Genomic DNA, 18,380 nt, shown 5'->3' with positions numbered 1-18,380 from the left:
AAATACAAGTAATTCAGTGAGTAAATTATTTTGCTTATCACCTGTTTGCATTTAACAAAGGATATCTAAACTGTTTGCCACGAACGATACGATCTGGAGAACACAGGGAAAACAATAAGCTATAATCAGATGCTGCCATGAATACAAAGCGCTTGGTAACATTGTCACGTATCCACACATGGAAGGTGGTTTGTGTAAGGTGTATAGTGTAAGGTGGTGGGTGGTCGGGGGGAAGAACAGGGGGTGATTGTGCGGTGATATCTGATTAACTCTGCAGACTGTCAAATGTCAGATGTCTGCGTCAACCTGCTTGCAGTGTTATCAATGCTCTACAAGATTCTATAATTGGATGATCCATATATTAATACAATTTATGTGTATGCCAAGTATCGGTGGATTATCTTTATGCAGAACTAACTTTTACCATTGCTTGTTCTCAAAGTTGTTGGTGAACGTGTGTTTAATAATTATTGGAATCTATCTCTTGTTATAGAAATCACATATTTTATAGCAATATCTAATTGGCTGAGCGTTAGCGAAGTGTTTGATTTGATGGGTTGGAACGAATTGAATGTTTGTCTGCCTATTTATTTGTATATTAACTAGCTTTTACCATTGCTTGTTCTCAACGTTGTGGGTTAAAGCGTGTTTAATAATTATTGGAATCTATCTCTTGTTATATAAATTACATATTTTATAGCAATATATAATTGGCTGAGCGCTAGTGAAGCATTTGTTTTGATGGGCTGGAACGAATTGCATTTTTGTCTGCCTATTTTTTTGTATGTTTGTAGGCCTGATACGTCTGGAAATAACTGATCCTTTGGTTTAAAATATTGGAGGAAGCTTAATTTATATAGCAGGATTTGCGATGGTGCATGTCACTTTAAAGAATTTGGCTGATTGTCAGAGAATATTTTTTCACCATAGTTACAACAAAAAAATCGCAGTGTAAATAAATTTATAATAATTATTAACGTGGCTTCGCCCACTTTTTGTTAAGCTTTGCTCGTATACGAGCGCACTTCCGGTTTAAGTGAATTATATTTCCAATGGCGATGTAGAGTTTGCCTTGTTGCTATGATCCTGGATATATGTCAATAGTGTATGTTTATAGCAATTGTACACGTACATGTACCTTATTATAAAGTGGTCTAACATTAAAGCTTTAAGTTAACCAGAAATGTATTTTAAAACAAGTATACATCATAACTTAGCGCCTTCAAATAGTGTTTGTCTATTTAATATAAGTAACTGCCTCGTAATTGCAGTTCATAATGTGCAGGAGCTTTTAAAACTTTACATATACAAGCATAGCAGATAAACCTCCGTGATAAAATACATATACATAAAAATTTTCATAATGATCGGTCAAATAGTTTACGATTCTATAAATTACATACAGACAATTCATTTATGCATAGATTTGAACATTGGATGTCATATTAACGCAAGGAGTCTAAAGAAATACGATAGTGTCTTGAAATTGTGTATGTAGCGCTATAAGAAAGGTGACGCTACAATAGTGATATCGCAATAGATATATCATAGCTACCTCTAAGATATCTCGAGAAAGATTAAAACCGTACGATTTAAAATTTGTATGAAACTTGATTTCCTAATAGACAATACTTATGACGGTGCATGTCCATCCGTAATTAGGGTACTATCTCGAGGGATGTTTTCCTTTTATCGGCAGAAGTACGGCAGAAGCCTGGCATTTCCGATCTGTACTTTCTCGACCTCAGATCACGCCACAGTCGTCCAAATTTTCCAACCTCAAATCACGTAGGGTGATCCGGTACTTGATCTGTGGTATAGAAAGTATACCGATCGGAAATGTCCCCGGCCATCAGTGCGGGCTTCGGTAGCGCCTCCCCTCACTGCTGCCGAAAACAGAAAAAAGGTCTCGAGATAGTTCAAGCTCAGATCACATGAGCGCAGGTAAATGTCGACTACGAACTAGTTATATTTATAATGCATACATATGTATAGCCTATAACAAATAGTAGATAGGAACAGAGTAGCCATCTTGTCGCCGGCATGGCTTCCTTCGATAGGCAGAAAACAAAAACAGATCGTCAAAATGATATTCAGTTTTCATATTGAGTCAAACACAGTCTGTAATTCCTACTAATTTTATTTCTTAAGGTCCTTGGTGAAAAAAACTGTAAAAAATAGTAGCTTCCGGATAACACCGTACAAATAAACAATACTCTCGACAGAAACTAAAACAATTTTTCTGTCTATCATCTGTTTCGACTGTCAAAGCATCTAAGTAAACTACCAACTTATGGAAACAAAAAACTGTAGAGTGTACTATAATGAATTCTTCCACACTATTCCAGTGCCAGTTTACTTTTTGGAATGATATGTTATCTTTGAAAACATATATAAAGTACTTCCCGATGAAGTTTTACCATAAAAATTATATCAAAATAAAGCTACTATTTTAAAGGATAATTTCTAATACAAAATTCAAATAGATTTTAAACATTTTTGTTTACCGATCCCCTTTAATTAGTATTTTCAATGAATGAGTTGTTTTAAATTCGTCAATGGCAAAATATGGAGTAACATTTAGATATTAACTTTGCTCGCTCCATTACACTACTGATCAAGCATAGTTCTATATATTTAAATGCAAACAAAGGATTCAACCTCTTTGTGAACTTCAACGAAAAGTGTTGGTAACAGTTAAATTGGGACTATTTAATATAAATATTACAGTTTTTTCCAGAATTATAAAATATTACGGGACACTTACCGATCTTTCTCTTGATATAAAACTATCTCAAGTTTAAAAAAATATTTTACAAATATATTTTGCCGAATTAGTCCAGCGGTTCTCTAGATTAGCTCTTAGCAAAACTATTAGGATTTCATTTTTCTCTATCAGATACAATGATTGATAGTGGTGTAATGAAGATAACAAAGCCAAAGCCAGTGATAAATTAAACCACTTAACGTACGCGTTGAGATCCCACTGCAACCGTGGAAACCCCCCTGGTATGAAGCGAGTTAAGACTCTATATCTCTACAAAATGAAATACGAATAAACTGCTGTACTGTGAAAAAACTTTAACAGTTAACATAAACAAACCTTATCATCGCTAGTTCTGAGGTTCTCATCGATCAACTGAACAGTGGTATCTCATTGCGGGTTCTGATGAACTATCAACAGCTCAACATCGGTGAGTTGGCATCTATCCTCATTAAGTCCACCCTTTCTACCTCATGTTTCACCTATCCTTCCATCTTTGGCTGTAATTGTTTTCCACTTTTAATTTTATTTGTGATCTCTCAAACCCAACATTGTTTCTCCACGGAATTTGATTCTCTGTATCTCTTTCTCATATGTTATAACTGATAACTTTTATACTTGTATAATTTCATTATAATTTCTAGTGATCCAGATGCCACAATGTGTAGCTAGAAATAAATTTTATGTTGGCGCAGTTATCTATAGATATTTAAAAATTGACAGCCATTAAGTTTCGACTAAAGTACCGGAAAGATTGAAAATTGGCTCGTGATTTTCATAAATAGCGGTTTCAGCCGTTGAAAAGGGATTTCTCATCAATAATCACTCTGATATGTAACAATTATAAACATTTTTGATCCTACGTCAAATTTTATTGCTATAACCCACTGGAATAAATAGTGAGGATATAAATGAAAGTTATTTTACACTTTCCAGTTAGGATTATTTATGTAATGTTTCAGGATATTATCTTTTATGCCTTTTAAACTGGAATGTATTATAACGAACGTATGATCATACAGCTGAAGATATGATTATGATAAATAGTAAGCAGATTATAATGTGCTTCTAACTTGTTATCAAAAACTTCATGTTTTGTCAACAATTTAATCAATAAAATGTATATTTTATTATCCTCCCAAATAAATAAATAGAAAGTAAGTTACACTAAATGGAAAATGACTTCATTTATTTGAAGCGGAATTAGTGCTATATTGAACTTCTCTACCACTTTATTTAAAAAAATTAAACGTAAAGTAAATCCAATCAGAGGTAAAAAATAAACTGTACAGTAAATTTAAACAGTCTTTCCAATTTTTTTTCAATTACAGGCTATATTCTATGGAGATTTTCCACGTAGGAAATAAGATACTTGGCTAATACCTGGATAAATCCTTGTAGGTAAACAGTTTAATCATTGTTACACTTACCTTTGCCAGAATTGTATGTCTAGAATTCAACCACCTTTCTCATTGTTATCCAACATAGATATAGTTAATATTCAGGTAATCTGCACACAGATGACTTATGAATATCCTAAGTCACGTGTCTGTGGGACACGTGATCACAGCCTAGTTTTAAGAAAAACCAACAACAGGCGTCTGCATCTGGGATGTTTTAGAAACTAAATATTTAAAAAAAGCTTGATTTAACAACTGAAAAAATTATCAAACCTTAATATTTGTCCGTGACCGAAAAATAACGGAAACCTTCATTACAGTTCGTCAATATCTAATTATTGTCAGACAATAGGACGTTGATGAGAACGCATTGAGTTAAGAGAATCATCCTGACAGGGGTGTCAGCTGCTATCTGTGACATTCAGCTGGAAGTTCGAGAGTTGGACAGCTCGGAGGCGGATCGCTCCAGAAGGCCTAAGTGGATTAAACGCTTTGCTTCTAGCGCAATCTAGCGACAGTCGAGATTTAACATTCAAACTTACTCGAGCGATTGTCCTAATGACATTCTATTGAAGCAAAGATTAGTATAGTGGGGCCTTAATTAAAATCAGGAAATGACTTAAAAGTTCCAGTAATTCCCGAATATCTACTATAGAAACTTAAGCAGTATCGCATATTCTATTACGTTTCGTGTAGAAAACGTTTATTTATTTCATGGCCAATATTCACAACTTGGGACAAGGAATGCAGAAATATATAATTGGCTAAGTGGTAAAAATATGAAATAGCTTTTTATTTTGAAGGTAAAATTACACCTTACACTCAACTATTTTATGGACTCGGAGGCAAATGCATGCAAGTAGAAAATAATGCACCAGACTGCGCCACAGGCTATGTTGCAATCCGCTTAAGTTAAATGAACAGTCACTGTTAAGAGTGATATGTTATATTATTTGTCAAAATGGCACATGGCTCATAAAATATATTTATGACATAGCCCATTAAATAGTTTAATAAACTGTCACTAACAAAATGCTACACTTAAATTTTTTTTCTTTTAATCAGTTCTATAAACTTGTATAATTTGGTCTGTTGTTTTCATTACTGTAATGTATATATTTTTTTATAAAATCATAATACCGAATACTCTCAAAACTAATTCTGTCACTTATAGGCTATTTCAAGTTTTTAAGTAATTTTGAAACATATTTAGGGGTTACTGTGCCTGCCCACCCAAATGCTGGTTCAAATAACCAGTACTATGAGAGATTTAGGTTTAGATCGTCATGATTTACGTTGAAGGAAATCAATTATATTAGCATCGGTGTAAAAATGAACAGTTAGAAAACTGTATCCTTAAAAACGACTAATTACTATTGCCCAAATGATTTTTTCAGTATTTAATTATTAATGATATAGCTTATAAAAAACGAATTACTGACAATAATTTGATGATTAAGTAAACAAGCCCTTCGAATATTTGTAATACTAAAGTAGTATTTCCCTGTGTGATCCAAACAAATTAGCATGACCTTGTTGTGTCGCAGCCACAGGCAAGTTTGTCATTTTATTTTTCAAGCAACCAAACAAGTCGCAGCCAAATGAATCTACACTGAGTCCAGAAAAACCGATGTGTTTCTATATCTGGGCAACCTTATGGATGTCCAAGGGAGAAACACATCACTAACCGCAAATGTCGAGGTATTGGATGGAAGATTGGATTAATAAGTCCAGTGAATTGAATGGAGCTCCTTCACCGTTAAAGACTGTTGCTAACCTGAACATGAGAGAGTACTGTCCTCTATACGTTTTGACTGAAGAGACTGGAACAGATCTGGCCTTCCCTTCCTCCAAGGGGACATGATTGAGATACAGCCTAACTATCACTCCTGATGGGATGTTGGCAGGAGAGGGTTTCTATTCTTAACCTTTTTTCTTCTCTTAGTAAAAGAAGCTTAGAAAATCGCACATAGTCCTATAAGGAACTTGTGCTGCTTCCGGAGTGACAGAATATTTTGGATGGGTGAGGTTGGGAATATGGGCCGTCTCATGTCGAGATGCATGAGGAAAGGCTTAGGACACTAATCTCAAGTAATGTCCCCTGGGAATAAGGAGAAGCCAGCTCTGAACCAGCGTTTCCAGTCAAAGTAGGCAGGGGGTGGCACTCCCTTATTTCTAGACTGGCAAGAACCTTTGACCTCTTAGGGAACGAACCCCACCAACTCCAACTTTCATCTTTCGCAGAAGACTAGATCTATCGAATTACCCTTGCGCCCCAGAATCTCGATGCGGTTAGTGATGTGCCGCTCCTGGACATCCATAACGTAGCCCAGATTTAAGTGACACATCAGTTTTTGCTGTACCACTGTGGGTTCAACTTGAAGGTATAAACTAGCCAGAAGTGAACCCTCCTGGGGATCCTTAATTTCCTGTTACTGCGGAAGCAAGTGTAAAGGCCTTTATTACTCTAGTAGAGTAATCCATTACTCTTTTATTGCTATTAGTTACGAAATGACTTAGTACTTGGGAAGGAATAGTAGAGTTTAACTAGCAAGATGACCTCAATCATGAAACACAATCAACATTTGTCTCCTGATATCAAGTTAGCAATGGTGAATCACTGAGGAAATACTTTAAACATTCATTACCTAAGAAATATAAACTTCGTGGAAGTTAATTAATGTATTTATTAATACAATATAATAGCTCCTCACCAACATCACTCTAGGATAACGAGTCATTACGTAGGCTGTCCAGAAGAGGCCTCCATCCTCTCTGCTAAAATATATCATTTGACTCGTATCGCAAGACGGTTCTGTGAGTTTTATCCACAACGTACTCGACAAGCAAAGATTCACTCGTGAACGACCGAACGATGACCACGGTGACGTCACCGAACTGAGTGTGAGTCAAATTGTTTCTGCGTTGCGTTATCACAGACTTCACTTTGTGCTCATGCAACGTAGTTTCTTCAAACTGCTCCCCAATTCTGAACGAGAGTTTTTGCGAGCTATAAGGGAATATCCGGTGTAGACAATAAACTCCATTATCTTTCGTCAAGTGCAGTTTACTTTCAATACAATTACCTTGAGTCATGCTCAAAGTGGTCGTCCCGATTTCTTCCATCACGTCCATGAAGTTACCGTCCTCCTTAACAAATATGTACACCTTGTCCAGAAACGGTTCCAGGAGATCGGTCTTGTTTAGTGGATTCCTGATGATCGGTTCCAACTTTTCTTCAATAATCTGCTTGTAAACGAGGTAGGCAGTGGCAGTAACTATAATTGCGCCAAAATACCATTGCATAATTTTCAATTAAATAAATGATGGTTAACCAAAATGATGGCTATGATTCTGTTCAAACATATGCAATCAGTTTGCTCACTCCCATATTTTATTTTGGTAAACACAAAACAATAGATTTGAAAATATTTCATCAACACCAATTTAAAATAACTTTTAATTTAAATAATTTAAAAAACGAAAAGATTTCGTTATTAGATAAACAAAAATAAAAACATAAACAAACATGGCAGTTTTTAAATTTTCCAGTTACTAACCATGTGTTAGCACTTAATTGGGAAAGGTGTATGGATTGTCATGTTTTTATATATATTTACCTCGTTATTTTTGAAGCTATGAGAATATTCACTAAAATATAATGAAAAACGCGGACATAGTTCATTAACCAATGAGTGGACGTAGTGAATGAATCTGACCATCCGGTTGAAAAATTACTGTATTATATCCGTCGTGTGTGTATATAATGAAAGACAATAGTTCTAAAACTGCGTTAAATTTCGCATAACATTAGATCCTATTATCAGGAGTGCTAAAAAAATCAAGAACAGACAATAATGTGTTTGTATGGAATTCACGCCTATGGAGTACTAACAAATACGTTTCTCTCCGTGTTTTATTTGTGCTTAATGTATTGTAAACCACGTTTTTACGTTAAAAAAGGTTATTTGACACATGTCTTTTGACACTACTTATACTATCTTACAATGAGTAAAAGTTAAATAAAAAACAATCGGCCATTGTTTGAACATAATAAAAATAATTAAATGTACAGGAATTTAAATTTTGGCACCAATTGGTACATGATGAAAACTGTCCATTTTTGGTAGATTAGGAAGTGTACTAGAACAAGAGAATAAAATTTAATAACCGTATTTTAACATAGAATTTAAACGGTATATATATACAGTATGTATTCCTTCCTCTTTTATTCCTAGTCAATTATCCGGGCATAGTCAATATCCAGATAAAGATCCTCAGCACTTGTTGCGCAGTAAACATATTTCCTGATTTAACTCAAAATAATAAAAAATCTAATAGCTTCGCCACTTACAGTGAGCTAAAAAGAGGGAAAACTTTATCAGTAACGTCGCGTACACAAAAAGCTTTATAGCTTTTGAATATCGATGACACTAATTATTATTATCCTGACAATAAAAGCATAGATATTTAACACTTAATTACCATGGTGATTTGTTGTAATACAATTACTATGAAGGGGTCTTTTTTGACCGATGATTTTGGGATTTTGAAAAATAAATGTCTATGACGGTTCAAAGGATATTTAATACCTCTTTCAACACGCCATGTGGTACCTGACTTACGCAATATTTAACCTTTTTTAAAATGAAAACTTTTGCAATTTCAAGGAAAAAATAATACGTATTTCCACAACGGCTTATTTTACAAAAATTTTTTTAAATGAATTATTTTATTGTTAAAATAAGAATGTTTAATATAAAAAACTATTACTATATAACATAATATCACTAAATTAAGCTGAAGTCTTACACTAAAGGTTCATAGTCTTACACTTTTCACTTTGCCCCTTTCTGCTTGAGGCTAACGCAAATCACTTCAGTAGGGCCGTGTTCCTTACACACACCACCACTTAGAACATTTGATTTAATATATTTGTTCTTTTTTGAGGGAACAAACTACATTTTTTCCTTTCGGCGTGCTTGACGAAGGTTGGGGCTCATCAACTTCGATGAGTTTTCATCACCTTTTCTAAGACATATGTCTTATTGAAGTTCTCTTGGAAGGCTTTTCTGCTGGGAAGACGAATCAGATATTTGCTTATCAGCTCTTTTCCTAGCGAAAGTAAATAATCGCGTCTGTTTTCACACAAGGAAGGATTAACAGCATTGTAAACTATTCGGGAATTGACTCCAGTGATGTCCATAATATCTAGCCACCTGATAATAAGTTAGTTGATGGATTAAAAATTGATTCCCCTTATAGATACCAAGATTTGTTAACAATCTTGTAGCTAGCCGTTAAATACATAAAGAATTAGAAAAGTTATTCATAACATCTTAAAAAATAATGAATAAAACGAAATACGAGCATAAAAAATAAAATAATATCGCAGTACTTGCCTACATATGATTGATGATGAATGAACAATATGGCATCAACAACGCTTTCTAGTTGCTAATTCTACTCGTTGCTAAATGGGAGTGCCGATGGCCAAGCGGGTTGTCACTGGACTTAGGGTCTGAGTTAGAGATAGCGCAGGTTCAAATCCTGTCTGTGACCGTTGCACTTTTTATCAGTACCATCAACCTCGTACTGTATCGTCTTTCACCGTTATACTGTTCTGATAAGACCCTCTCACAGGCCAGTGGCCCATGAGGACGACTTAAAAGGAGATCGGCCTCTCCTCCGCTTTCTTAAAAAGAACTGATAAAGAGTTTAAAGTTCAGTTGAAATATAAATTTTCAGGCAGCTGGAAAAGGATGAGTCTAGTAAAATAATTCAACGTAAGTAAGTATTGAAAGCGATCCCAAGTCATTGAGAATCGAAGTCAGTGAGTACTCCTTCCTAATAAGCAACGCTCTATCAGTACTTAACGTTGGCGGGTGCTGATAACGTTGACGTATTTCGTCTGTCTGGCGTAGTGCGCCTCGGTAAGTCTATACGAGGTAGGTCGACTCGTCACTACTTTGAGTTCAGTATCATTCATAATTTACTCTCTAAAAGGACTATTTTGACAGATACCTTCTGATAGACTTACAAAGATACTTTGCCTGTATCAGATGTTAAGAAGTCATCACATTTACCACATGGGAATCTTGATATTTTTGTTATTACTTATTAGAATACAGCTTATTAGTAATCAGGATTCTATTTTAGAGATTCAGTTACAGGGTTATTACTGTTAAATACACTAGTAGTTGTCGAAGGTAAAATAAAGGAAGTCACACACAAAAGAAAAAACGAAAATAAGCTCTAATTTTCTCGGTTATTGGTTCTGCAAGGTATGTACGCAACATTTGAAGTCTGCAGTTCACCTCCTTCTCGAGAAGTCCTGTGAATTGACATGAAACAGAAAGGAACCTTTACATCTCTCGGTAGACAAAAGACAAATTGTGTCAGACTACTGAGTGATATATTTCAATGCTCAGCCAAATACCATGATTGGACATGCACCTCGTAGAACTCATTCTTGTTCAAGTAAAAATTAAATTTCACATAAAATTAAAAGTCTACAGAAATCTTTCTCAAATATCTTGCCACTACTAATTAAAATATTTTTCACAAGTTAGGTTTCATTGGAGTGTTCAAATACACTAAAAGTTCCGGTGAGCAACGTAGGGTATTACATTACCCTATAATAAGTCTTGTCATTAACTTTTCACATTAACTTTTATCTTCATATTCTTGTTTTACTCTAAACGTACAAATGTCACGTTATAACTTCTCATATGCTTTTACTCAAATAGCTTACAAATTGATTTATTCTGTTATTTTATCGTTGCCATCATAGTTATCTATAAGAAAAATGTACAAATATTTGCTAACTTTCAACCAATATCCATCTTAAAACTTAATTCGCTTTTATATAGAAATGAAGCTTCCTGCAAAATTTGGAATCCAAAGGTCACTTTGTTTTAGAGGTATTTTACGAACACGCAAACAGACAAACGAAACATTTTCCAGCTTCTTGAGAGGAATATTATCTACCAAACAGAATTATTGGTAGCTAATATAAACTATTGTTCTAAGGCCGTACTTGAGAAAAATCTTGCTTCATATTACTAATACACATTTTTTACCATCGCAATGGTTTCAAAACAAAGCATATACTGTATAATGACAAGTTTCTTAAGGGGAAATTTGAACACATCGAGGCAAAGGCATTGGCCTGCTAAGTGGGAAAAGTTACCTCCGAATAATTGTTTTAATGGCCGGAAATGTTTTTTTTTCTAAATACACATTTATGTATAAAGTGTATTTACTAGGGTAGGGTACGATAAGAGGACCCGGTTTTTTATATCGAAATTTGCAAACGATATTAATTAATCATAACCATTGATATTATCAATCGATACTGATTAATTATTTTGAACTATTAAATTAAATAATCTATATCAACAGCTGTAAACACTTAAAAATAATACACGTAGGGTAATATTTTAATTTTACATAAGTAATTTTGATTATTAAAAATGGCAGTCAATTTTAGAAAACTACACGACATTGCTTTGAAAGATGACAAGGCATGTTTTTCGTGGCTTCAACATGTTGGACTCGTACGGAAACACCCATTATGTGAAACTTGTGGGAAAGAAACAACTGTAACTGTGAGAGGAGCAAATATGATCGTCTTCAGTTTTCCTAATTTTGGTTATAATAATTTGTTTGATCACTGTAAATATTAAATAGATATTTTAACTTAAAACATATGATTGTTATTATTGAGGACAATAGGTAATTTTATATCGATTGATGGTCTAGGATTTGAGATGCGAATATTAGGTATCGATGACTACATTCTTTGATATAAAAAACCGGGTCTGCTTATCGTACCCTACCCATTTACTATACCATGTGTACCTTTTGGCTGTACAATTAACAGATGTTCCTAGTTTATTTGTTTTTCATAACCTGAAAATAGATTTGAGAACTGTAATACTATACCAAAACGATTTTCAGATATAATCCATCAAAACAAATACATTTATGGCAAGCGGCCTTTTAACAATCCAATTAAATTAAAGTGTCTAATCTTGACGTTATATTTTATACAACTTTGATGATGAAGTTTGTCATTCCTAAAAACGTATTTATGACGTTTGGTGCACTTTTAGTGTGGAACTTGATGACCCATTTGGAAGAAAACACTTCAAAACCCCGAGACACCAACCTGGAATTCCTGCGAGAAGCATTTAACCAAACCTATTTTTTGGTAGAGCAGGATGAAGCCTACTACGACGTGTTGCTAGCCGGAGAGTGCAGTTCATGGGAGATCACCCAAGGAAACTACAGGAAGGAGAGGATCATACTGAGAGAGAGGGATGGAGTATTTACCCTTAAGTCAATTTATACTTTTAGCGACCACGTGGTGCAGTTCCGCCTGGGGGAGTGGTTTAGGGAGGTCCACCCTGAATGGAACGCGCGAAGCGTGATCACTCAAGATCTCAATGAACTGATCCAGGAACGGTTCCTTGAAATGTTCCCGGGTGATTCTAGGCACTTGAGGATCGTTCGAAGGTTTGAGGCTGGTAATATACTGAATATCACTGTCACTTTTGAGGAAGAGTCTGCTTCAAGTATCTATAAAGGTGGGGTTTCTTCTGGGTTCGAGCCTGTTACGTGAACTTAATGTAAGTCAGACTTAGGATTACGTTATTTATACTGTTAAAAGCACTGCTTAAATTAATTAAATAACGTTGAAAAAAGTTCCTTTTTTACTCTAGCATAGTAAGATTTACTTAATATCAAAGCTTTAAATAAATATGAGGTAATATAACGCGTTCGGTTAAATTAACCATAGTAGCTAAACTATGCTTTAAGTCTCTAATGCTTTGATTCTAGAATGCTAATTTACAAAAATATTCGTGTTCTTTGTAAAATGTTGTTGTAAGAATCTAAGACTTATTCTAAAACTTTACTGCAGATATACGGTATCTGACTTTGAAATGTTACACCAGTCTACACGTAACGTACGTACCGCTGATTTGTTATATTGCAATAGTTGACTAGCTACAACATGCATTGTTATATGATAAAGTCTAGATAGCTAAATTATCCACTGTTGTAAGACAATAACTGGACATCTGTATTACTGTCTCTAATGTTAAGGACTAAATACATACCAGAATGTCTATATTGGCCGATTATCAACGAAATTACCTGAGTAACTATTTCGTTCAATATTATATGCCAGAACCTGAGCAGGTGTGTCGTACGATGTAGTCCCTCATAATTTTCTTTTCTACAACTTCTTCCAGACTATAAAAGCACCCATCCTTGAGGGATGTATAAAAAAATGTAAATAAACATACATCACTAGCTGTATTATATAATGTTATTTGACTGTACCTGACTAGTTCTATTGTACGATGGTAGTTCTTATAATTCTAACGTATGTTTCTATGGTCTTTTGCTGCACGGGTTTAACGCCGATTGAGAAATTCAATGTGCTAGTTAATCCTTCAATCAAGTAAAATGAAACACACACGCACACACACACGCACACACACACAGACACACAAGCGTGCGTGTGTGTATGCATACTGGATGATAAATAAATCACCCCCTTTAAAATCCTCAAAAACGCCCTAAATTTATTTTAATAATTATGTTGAAGGTTGTAAATCGATATCTTAAGCCTTTTGGGATGTATCCTGGCGTATCAGGACTTTATTTATAGCCTAAAATATAATGAGTTATTAGCACATGACTTTTCCAAGAAACGTGCGTCGTATGGATGTTTTATTCATGTCATTGTGATTCTATTAAATAGACCGAGTTGCAATTTGGGAAGTTATCCCCTTCTACCCCCCTTTTCCCAGGGGGGGGGCAGGAAATATCGATATCTCAAACCGTTTGGAATATATCCAGGCGTATCAGGAGTTAATTAGTTTCCTGCATATAATATATAAGTATATATATTTTTGTATTTGTATTGTATTAAAATCGTAATTCAAAAGTAAGAATTGAATGTATATGCATTTTCTTAGATCAACTGATATTGTCGAGTTTTGTTTTAGAGTCTCAATACATATATGTTGTATTATGGTGGATGCTATTATTTCATTCATATTCATATTCACTCCTTCTCACTAAAACTTGTAAATCTACAATAACAAAGGAATATTATGTTATTCAGAGGCACCTTACTATTTTGTAACCATAAATTAACTGATTTCACTTATATTTCAATCTTACGCCTTGCTAAACCCTAAAAATCTTTATGGCTTTGTTAAACAAATTGGTAGTTTAGTGTTTGTATTTATGCTTCTTTGATCAGTAATCACTTGGTGTGTGTCAATATCTTGACTGCATTAAATGTAGTAAGCAGTTTGAAAAGATAATACAAATATTTAACTAAATAGTAATTATAATAAGTTATAAGAATTCACTCATTGTTATTACTTTACGCTATTGTAAAAAGCAAAAAATTATTATTTAGTAATTTTAACAAAAAAAAATGTTTTTTGCCAGCTGACTTCAGATGAAAACACACCATTTAGTATTTTATTTTCAAAATTTCGCCAGCAATGTAGAAGCAAAGTTACAAAGGTATAAGTTATTCATTTGAAGGTCGAAGGGAAACGCAAGGATACATTTGTATTGACTTGAGCAATTTACTTGATTAAAACGTGAACGTGGAGGGAGTAAATGGAATTTAAACGTGTTTTGTGATAAGGACATAAAGCGTGTCCCACTATTATGTAAGGTCTGACAGACTGAGGGGACTTTAGTATATTGTATGCTTTTACTTGTCTATAGGACGCGGGTACCGTAATAGCAAATAGTACAGGGGATGGGAAGCAGTTTACAAATCGATATATATATATATATATATCTGAGTTTCGAGATAGTCCTCTATCGATTAAAAAAAAAGAAAAAAACAGGATGTGCTTATAAAATGAAAATTGTCTTTCTGCTCCTGAGCATCACTACTTTGTACTGATTTTAAATGCTTTACGTAGACTACAGATTGTCTATCACCAAGCGCAAACAGAATTGAAATCTTGAAATATTTCGGCTTCTTTTATCTATTTTACTTTCTGTATTTTACTTAATTTTTAAATTTATGCACATGAAACAACACATAGGTAAGGTTGGAGAGATTATTTGTACGAGAAGTCTGAAGAAGATTTGCTCTAAAAGCATGCTCCCAAAGAAATCAAACTATGAAGTCTTCATAACGAGCCATTTAAAGGTCATTCTTGACTGCCACAAGAGGAAAATCCGGAAAAGATTCAATAAAATCATGTCGTAATCGATTACCTTTTTGTACAAACAATCAGCTCGTGTCATTAAAAAACCCTTCCAGAGTCCATACACTCTTTTTATACCTTCTTTGGCACGAAGTTCTTCATCTGGATGAAATCTTTAAAAGCTAGCAAAACATGGAAGACATAAAAATTGAATATAGTGTAGGGGCTGTCGGTAGAAAGATCTTAATTCCTAATGAGTACAATGATACATATGAATTCCCTTCAAATATAACAGATGTAATTGATAAAAAGGATCATTGTGGACTGATATACCTGCGCTTAAGAAGCTAAGACACTTTAAAACTTGGTTCATCTCAATAGTAATTCTAAAAATAATAATAAATAATTCAAAAAGTTATTTCTTTAAAAATAAAAATGTTGGTTACATATTTTATGACGTTAGGAAGAATTTAACTGTAAAAAAGGACTGTATAGTCCTAGAGTATTTAAAACAAGATCATGTTTCATTTTACGTAATCTACTTTTGGGAAGTAAAACCATGTTTAGTCAGATAGCATTTGGTCTGTCTAGATGAAGTAGTTAAGTACTAATCCTATTATTTTCGCTAGGTTTCAATAATGCATTTCCAAAATATACAATCTGCCAGCTAATTCTATAATGTAGGAACACTCTGAAAACTATAGTCATATTCGACCGCAACTGAAATACCTCTGGTTGTAAATGACTTTGATTGTGGCGACGGTCGTAATTTTATGATGTCATACAACTGACACTAACCCTGATATTCAACCACGGAGAAAAGTGCTTGTGGTTCTGTACTCGCTGGTAATTAGCCAGTAAATCTTTGAAGGTTTAATTTGAGCAATGGGTTGACTAACGATCCTCTCCTCCGTGACTCAATACATGGGGCCATAATGAGAGATTATAATTTTTGTTTTAATATTGAACATCTAAAAAATAAATTTAAAAAGGTTTCCTATTTTTAATTTTGTCTTTTACATAATGTAGGCCACATCTTGCGAAGGAAGGTGTTTAAATTATCTTGTTTTAAATGAAATAATGGGTAAATGTTTTCTTTAGTCACCTCTCTATATTTAATGCTTTTCAAAACGGAAATGCTTAGAAAATAAATAAAAAACGCAAAAGAAAACGATTTAATTCGCAGAGGCAAAAAATAAAAAATAAAGCAGTGATTAAACGGGCTGACAGTAATGCCTTTGGCCATCAGCTAGGGCTATGGAAGCCTTACAATATTGGCTACATACGAAAACAATCCTTCGAGGTAGTACCGATCAGTAAAATATCTCTTATTGATCTATATATCTATATGGCTTATTAATAATACTTGAGCCTACATGATGAACAATGCAGGCACAAAGGATTAGAATAGCATTTAATGTTATGGAGGCAGGTTTTTATATTGGAATGTCCCAATCTGAACCCTCATGTTTTGAAACATGAAATAAAACGATACAAAAATAAGTCCATGCTGAAATAACCAAACAATGTACAATAAAATAATATAAAATTAATACAGTCCGAAAAATTGTTTATTTTCTTGTATTGTCCCGCCTTTTAGAAATTTTAACCATCATTTACCACGAAGTAATTCTTAAGGTACAGGAATTTTCCTAAAATAGCTACTTCATTATTCTTTGGAAAAGTACCTCACATATACGTAAGATCAGTTAAATTCACAGATACAAGGATATACTAGATTAGATGCCTATGTACGTAACAAATACATACTGCCCAATCAATAAGAGTACATTCTTTATGTATTACTCTATCATATGATTATACTTTAGAAATTATTGTATATTCTGTGTTCTCTCGTCGCCATTATGATAGCAAGATAAAAATGTCAGAAAGTTTTTTAACTTTAAGTTATACAACAGTTCCCTCCTAGACTACTACAGGAACTCAAAATCCAATTTTCAAGTTCTAGGATCTCTATATTAGGGGATAAACCACATACAAGGTGATAGAGGGGCTGCCTTTTGATCTTTAAACAACAAAATCAATAGCGTTCTTACTTGGACCAAGAGGAACCAATGTATCAAGTTTCAAATCTTTTAGGATCGCTATATTAGGAGGTAAACCACATACAAGGTGATAGAGGGGCTGCCTTTTGATCTTTAAACAACAAAATCAATAGCGTTCTTACTTGGGCCAAGAGGAACCAATGTATCAAGTTTCAAATCTTTTAGGATCGCTATATTAGGTGGTAAACCACATACAAGGTGATAGAGGGGCTGCCTTTTGATCTTTAAACAACAAAATCAATAGCGTTCTTACTTGGGCCAAGAGGAACCAATGTATCAAGTTTCAAATCTTTTAGGATCCCTCTATTAGGAGGTAAACCACATACGAGCTGACGGACGGACTGCCATTTTGATCTTTAAACACCAAAATCAATAGCGTTCTTACTTGGGCCAAGAGGAACCAATGTATCAAGTTTCAAATCTTTTAGGATCCCTCTATTAAGAGGTAAACCACATACGAGCTGAAGGACGGACTGCCTTTTGATCTTTTGATCCCAAAATCAATAGCGTTCTTACTTGGGCCAAGAGGAACCAATGTATCAAGTTTCAAATCTTTTAGGATCGCTCTATTAGGAGGTAAACCACATACGAGCTGACGGACGGACTGCCTTTTGATCTTTAAACAACAAAATCAATAGCGTTCTTACTTGGGCCAAGAGGAACCAATGTATCAAGTTTCAAATCTTTTAGGATCCCTCTATTAGGAGGTAAACCACATACGAGCTGACAAACGGACTGCCTTTTGATCTTTAAACACCAAAATCAATAGCGTTCTTACTTGGGCCAAGAGGAACCAATGTATCAAGTTTCAAAATCTTTTAGGATCCCTCTATTAGGAGGTAAACCACATACGAGCTGAAGGACGGACTGCCTTTTGATCTTTTGATCCCAAAATCAATAGCGTTCTTACTTGGGCCAAGAGGAACCAATGTATCAAGTTTCAAGTTTCCAG

At 34.3% G+C, this 18,380-nt stretch overlaps 1 protein-coding gene across 1 annotated transcript; it reads right to left on the bottom strand.

Moving 5' to 3' along the window:
- Positions 1-6,831: 6,831 nt before the first annotated feature.
- Positions 6,832-7,675, bottom strand: LOC124365158 (fatty acid-binding protein 9-like). Its single transcript, XM_046821111.1, has one exon. It carries the CDS (start codon positions 7,468-7,470, stop codon positions 6,943-6,945), a length of 528 nt encoding a protein of 175 aa, XP_046677067.1. The 5' UTR covers positions 7,471-7,675; the 3' UTR covers positions 6,832-6,942.
- Between the last annotated feature and the right edge of the window lie 10,705 nt (positions 7,676-18,380).

This window comes from Homalodisca vitripennis, chromosome 6 (assembly GCF_021130785.1).
Source record: "Homalodisca vitripennis isolate AUS2020 chromosome 6, UT_GWSS_2.1, whole genome shotgun sequence".
Classification (NCBI taxonomy): domain Eukaryota; kingdom Metazoa; phylum Arthropoda; class Insecta; order Hemiptera; family Cicadellidae; genus Homalodisca; species Homalodisca vitripennis.
Note: the sequence above shows the minus strand (reverse complement) of the source record. Positions and strands in the feature narration are given on the sequence as shown.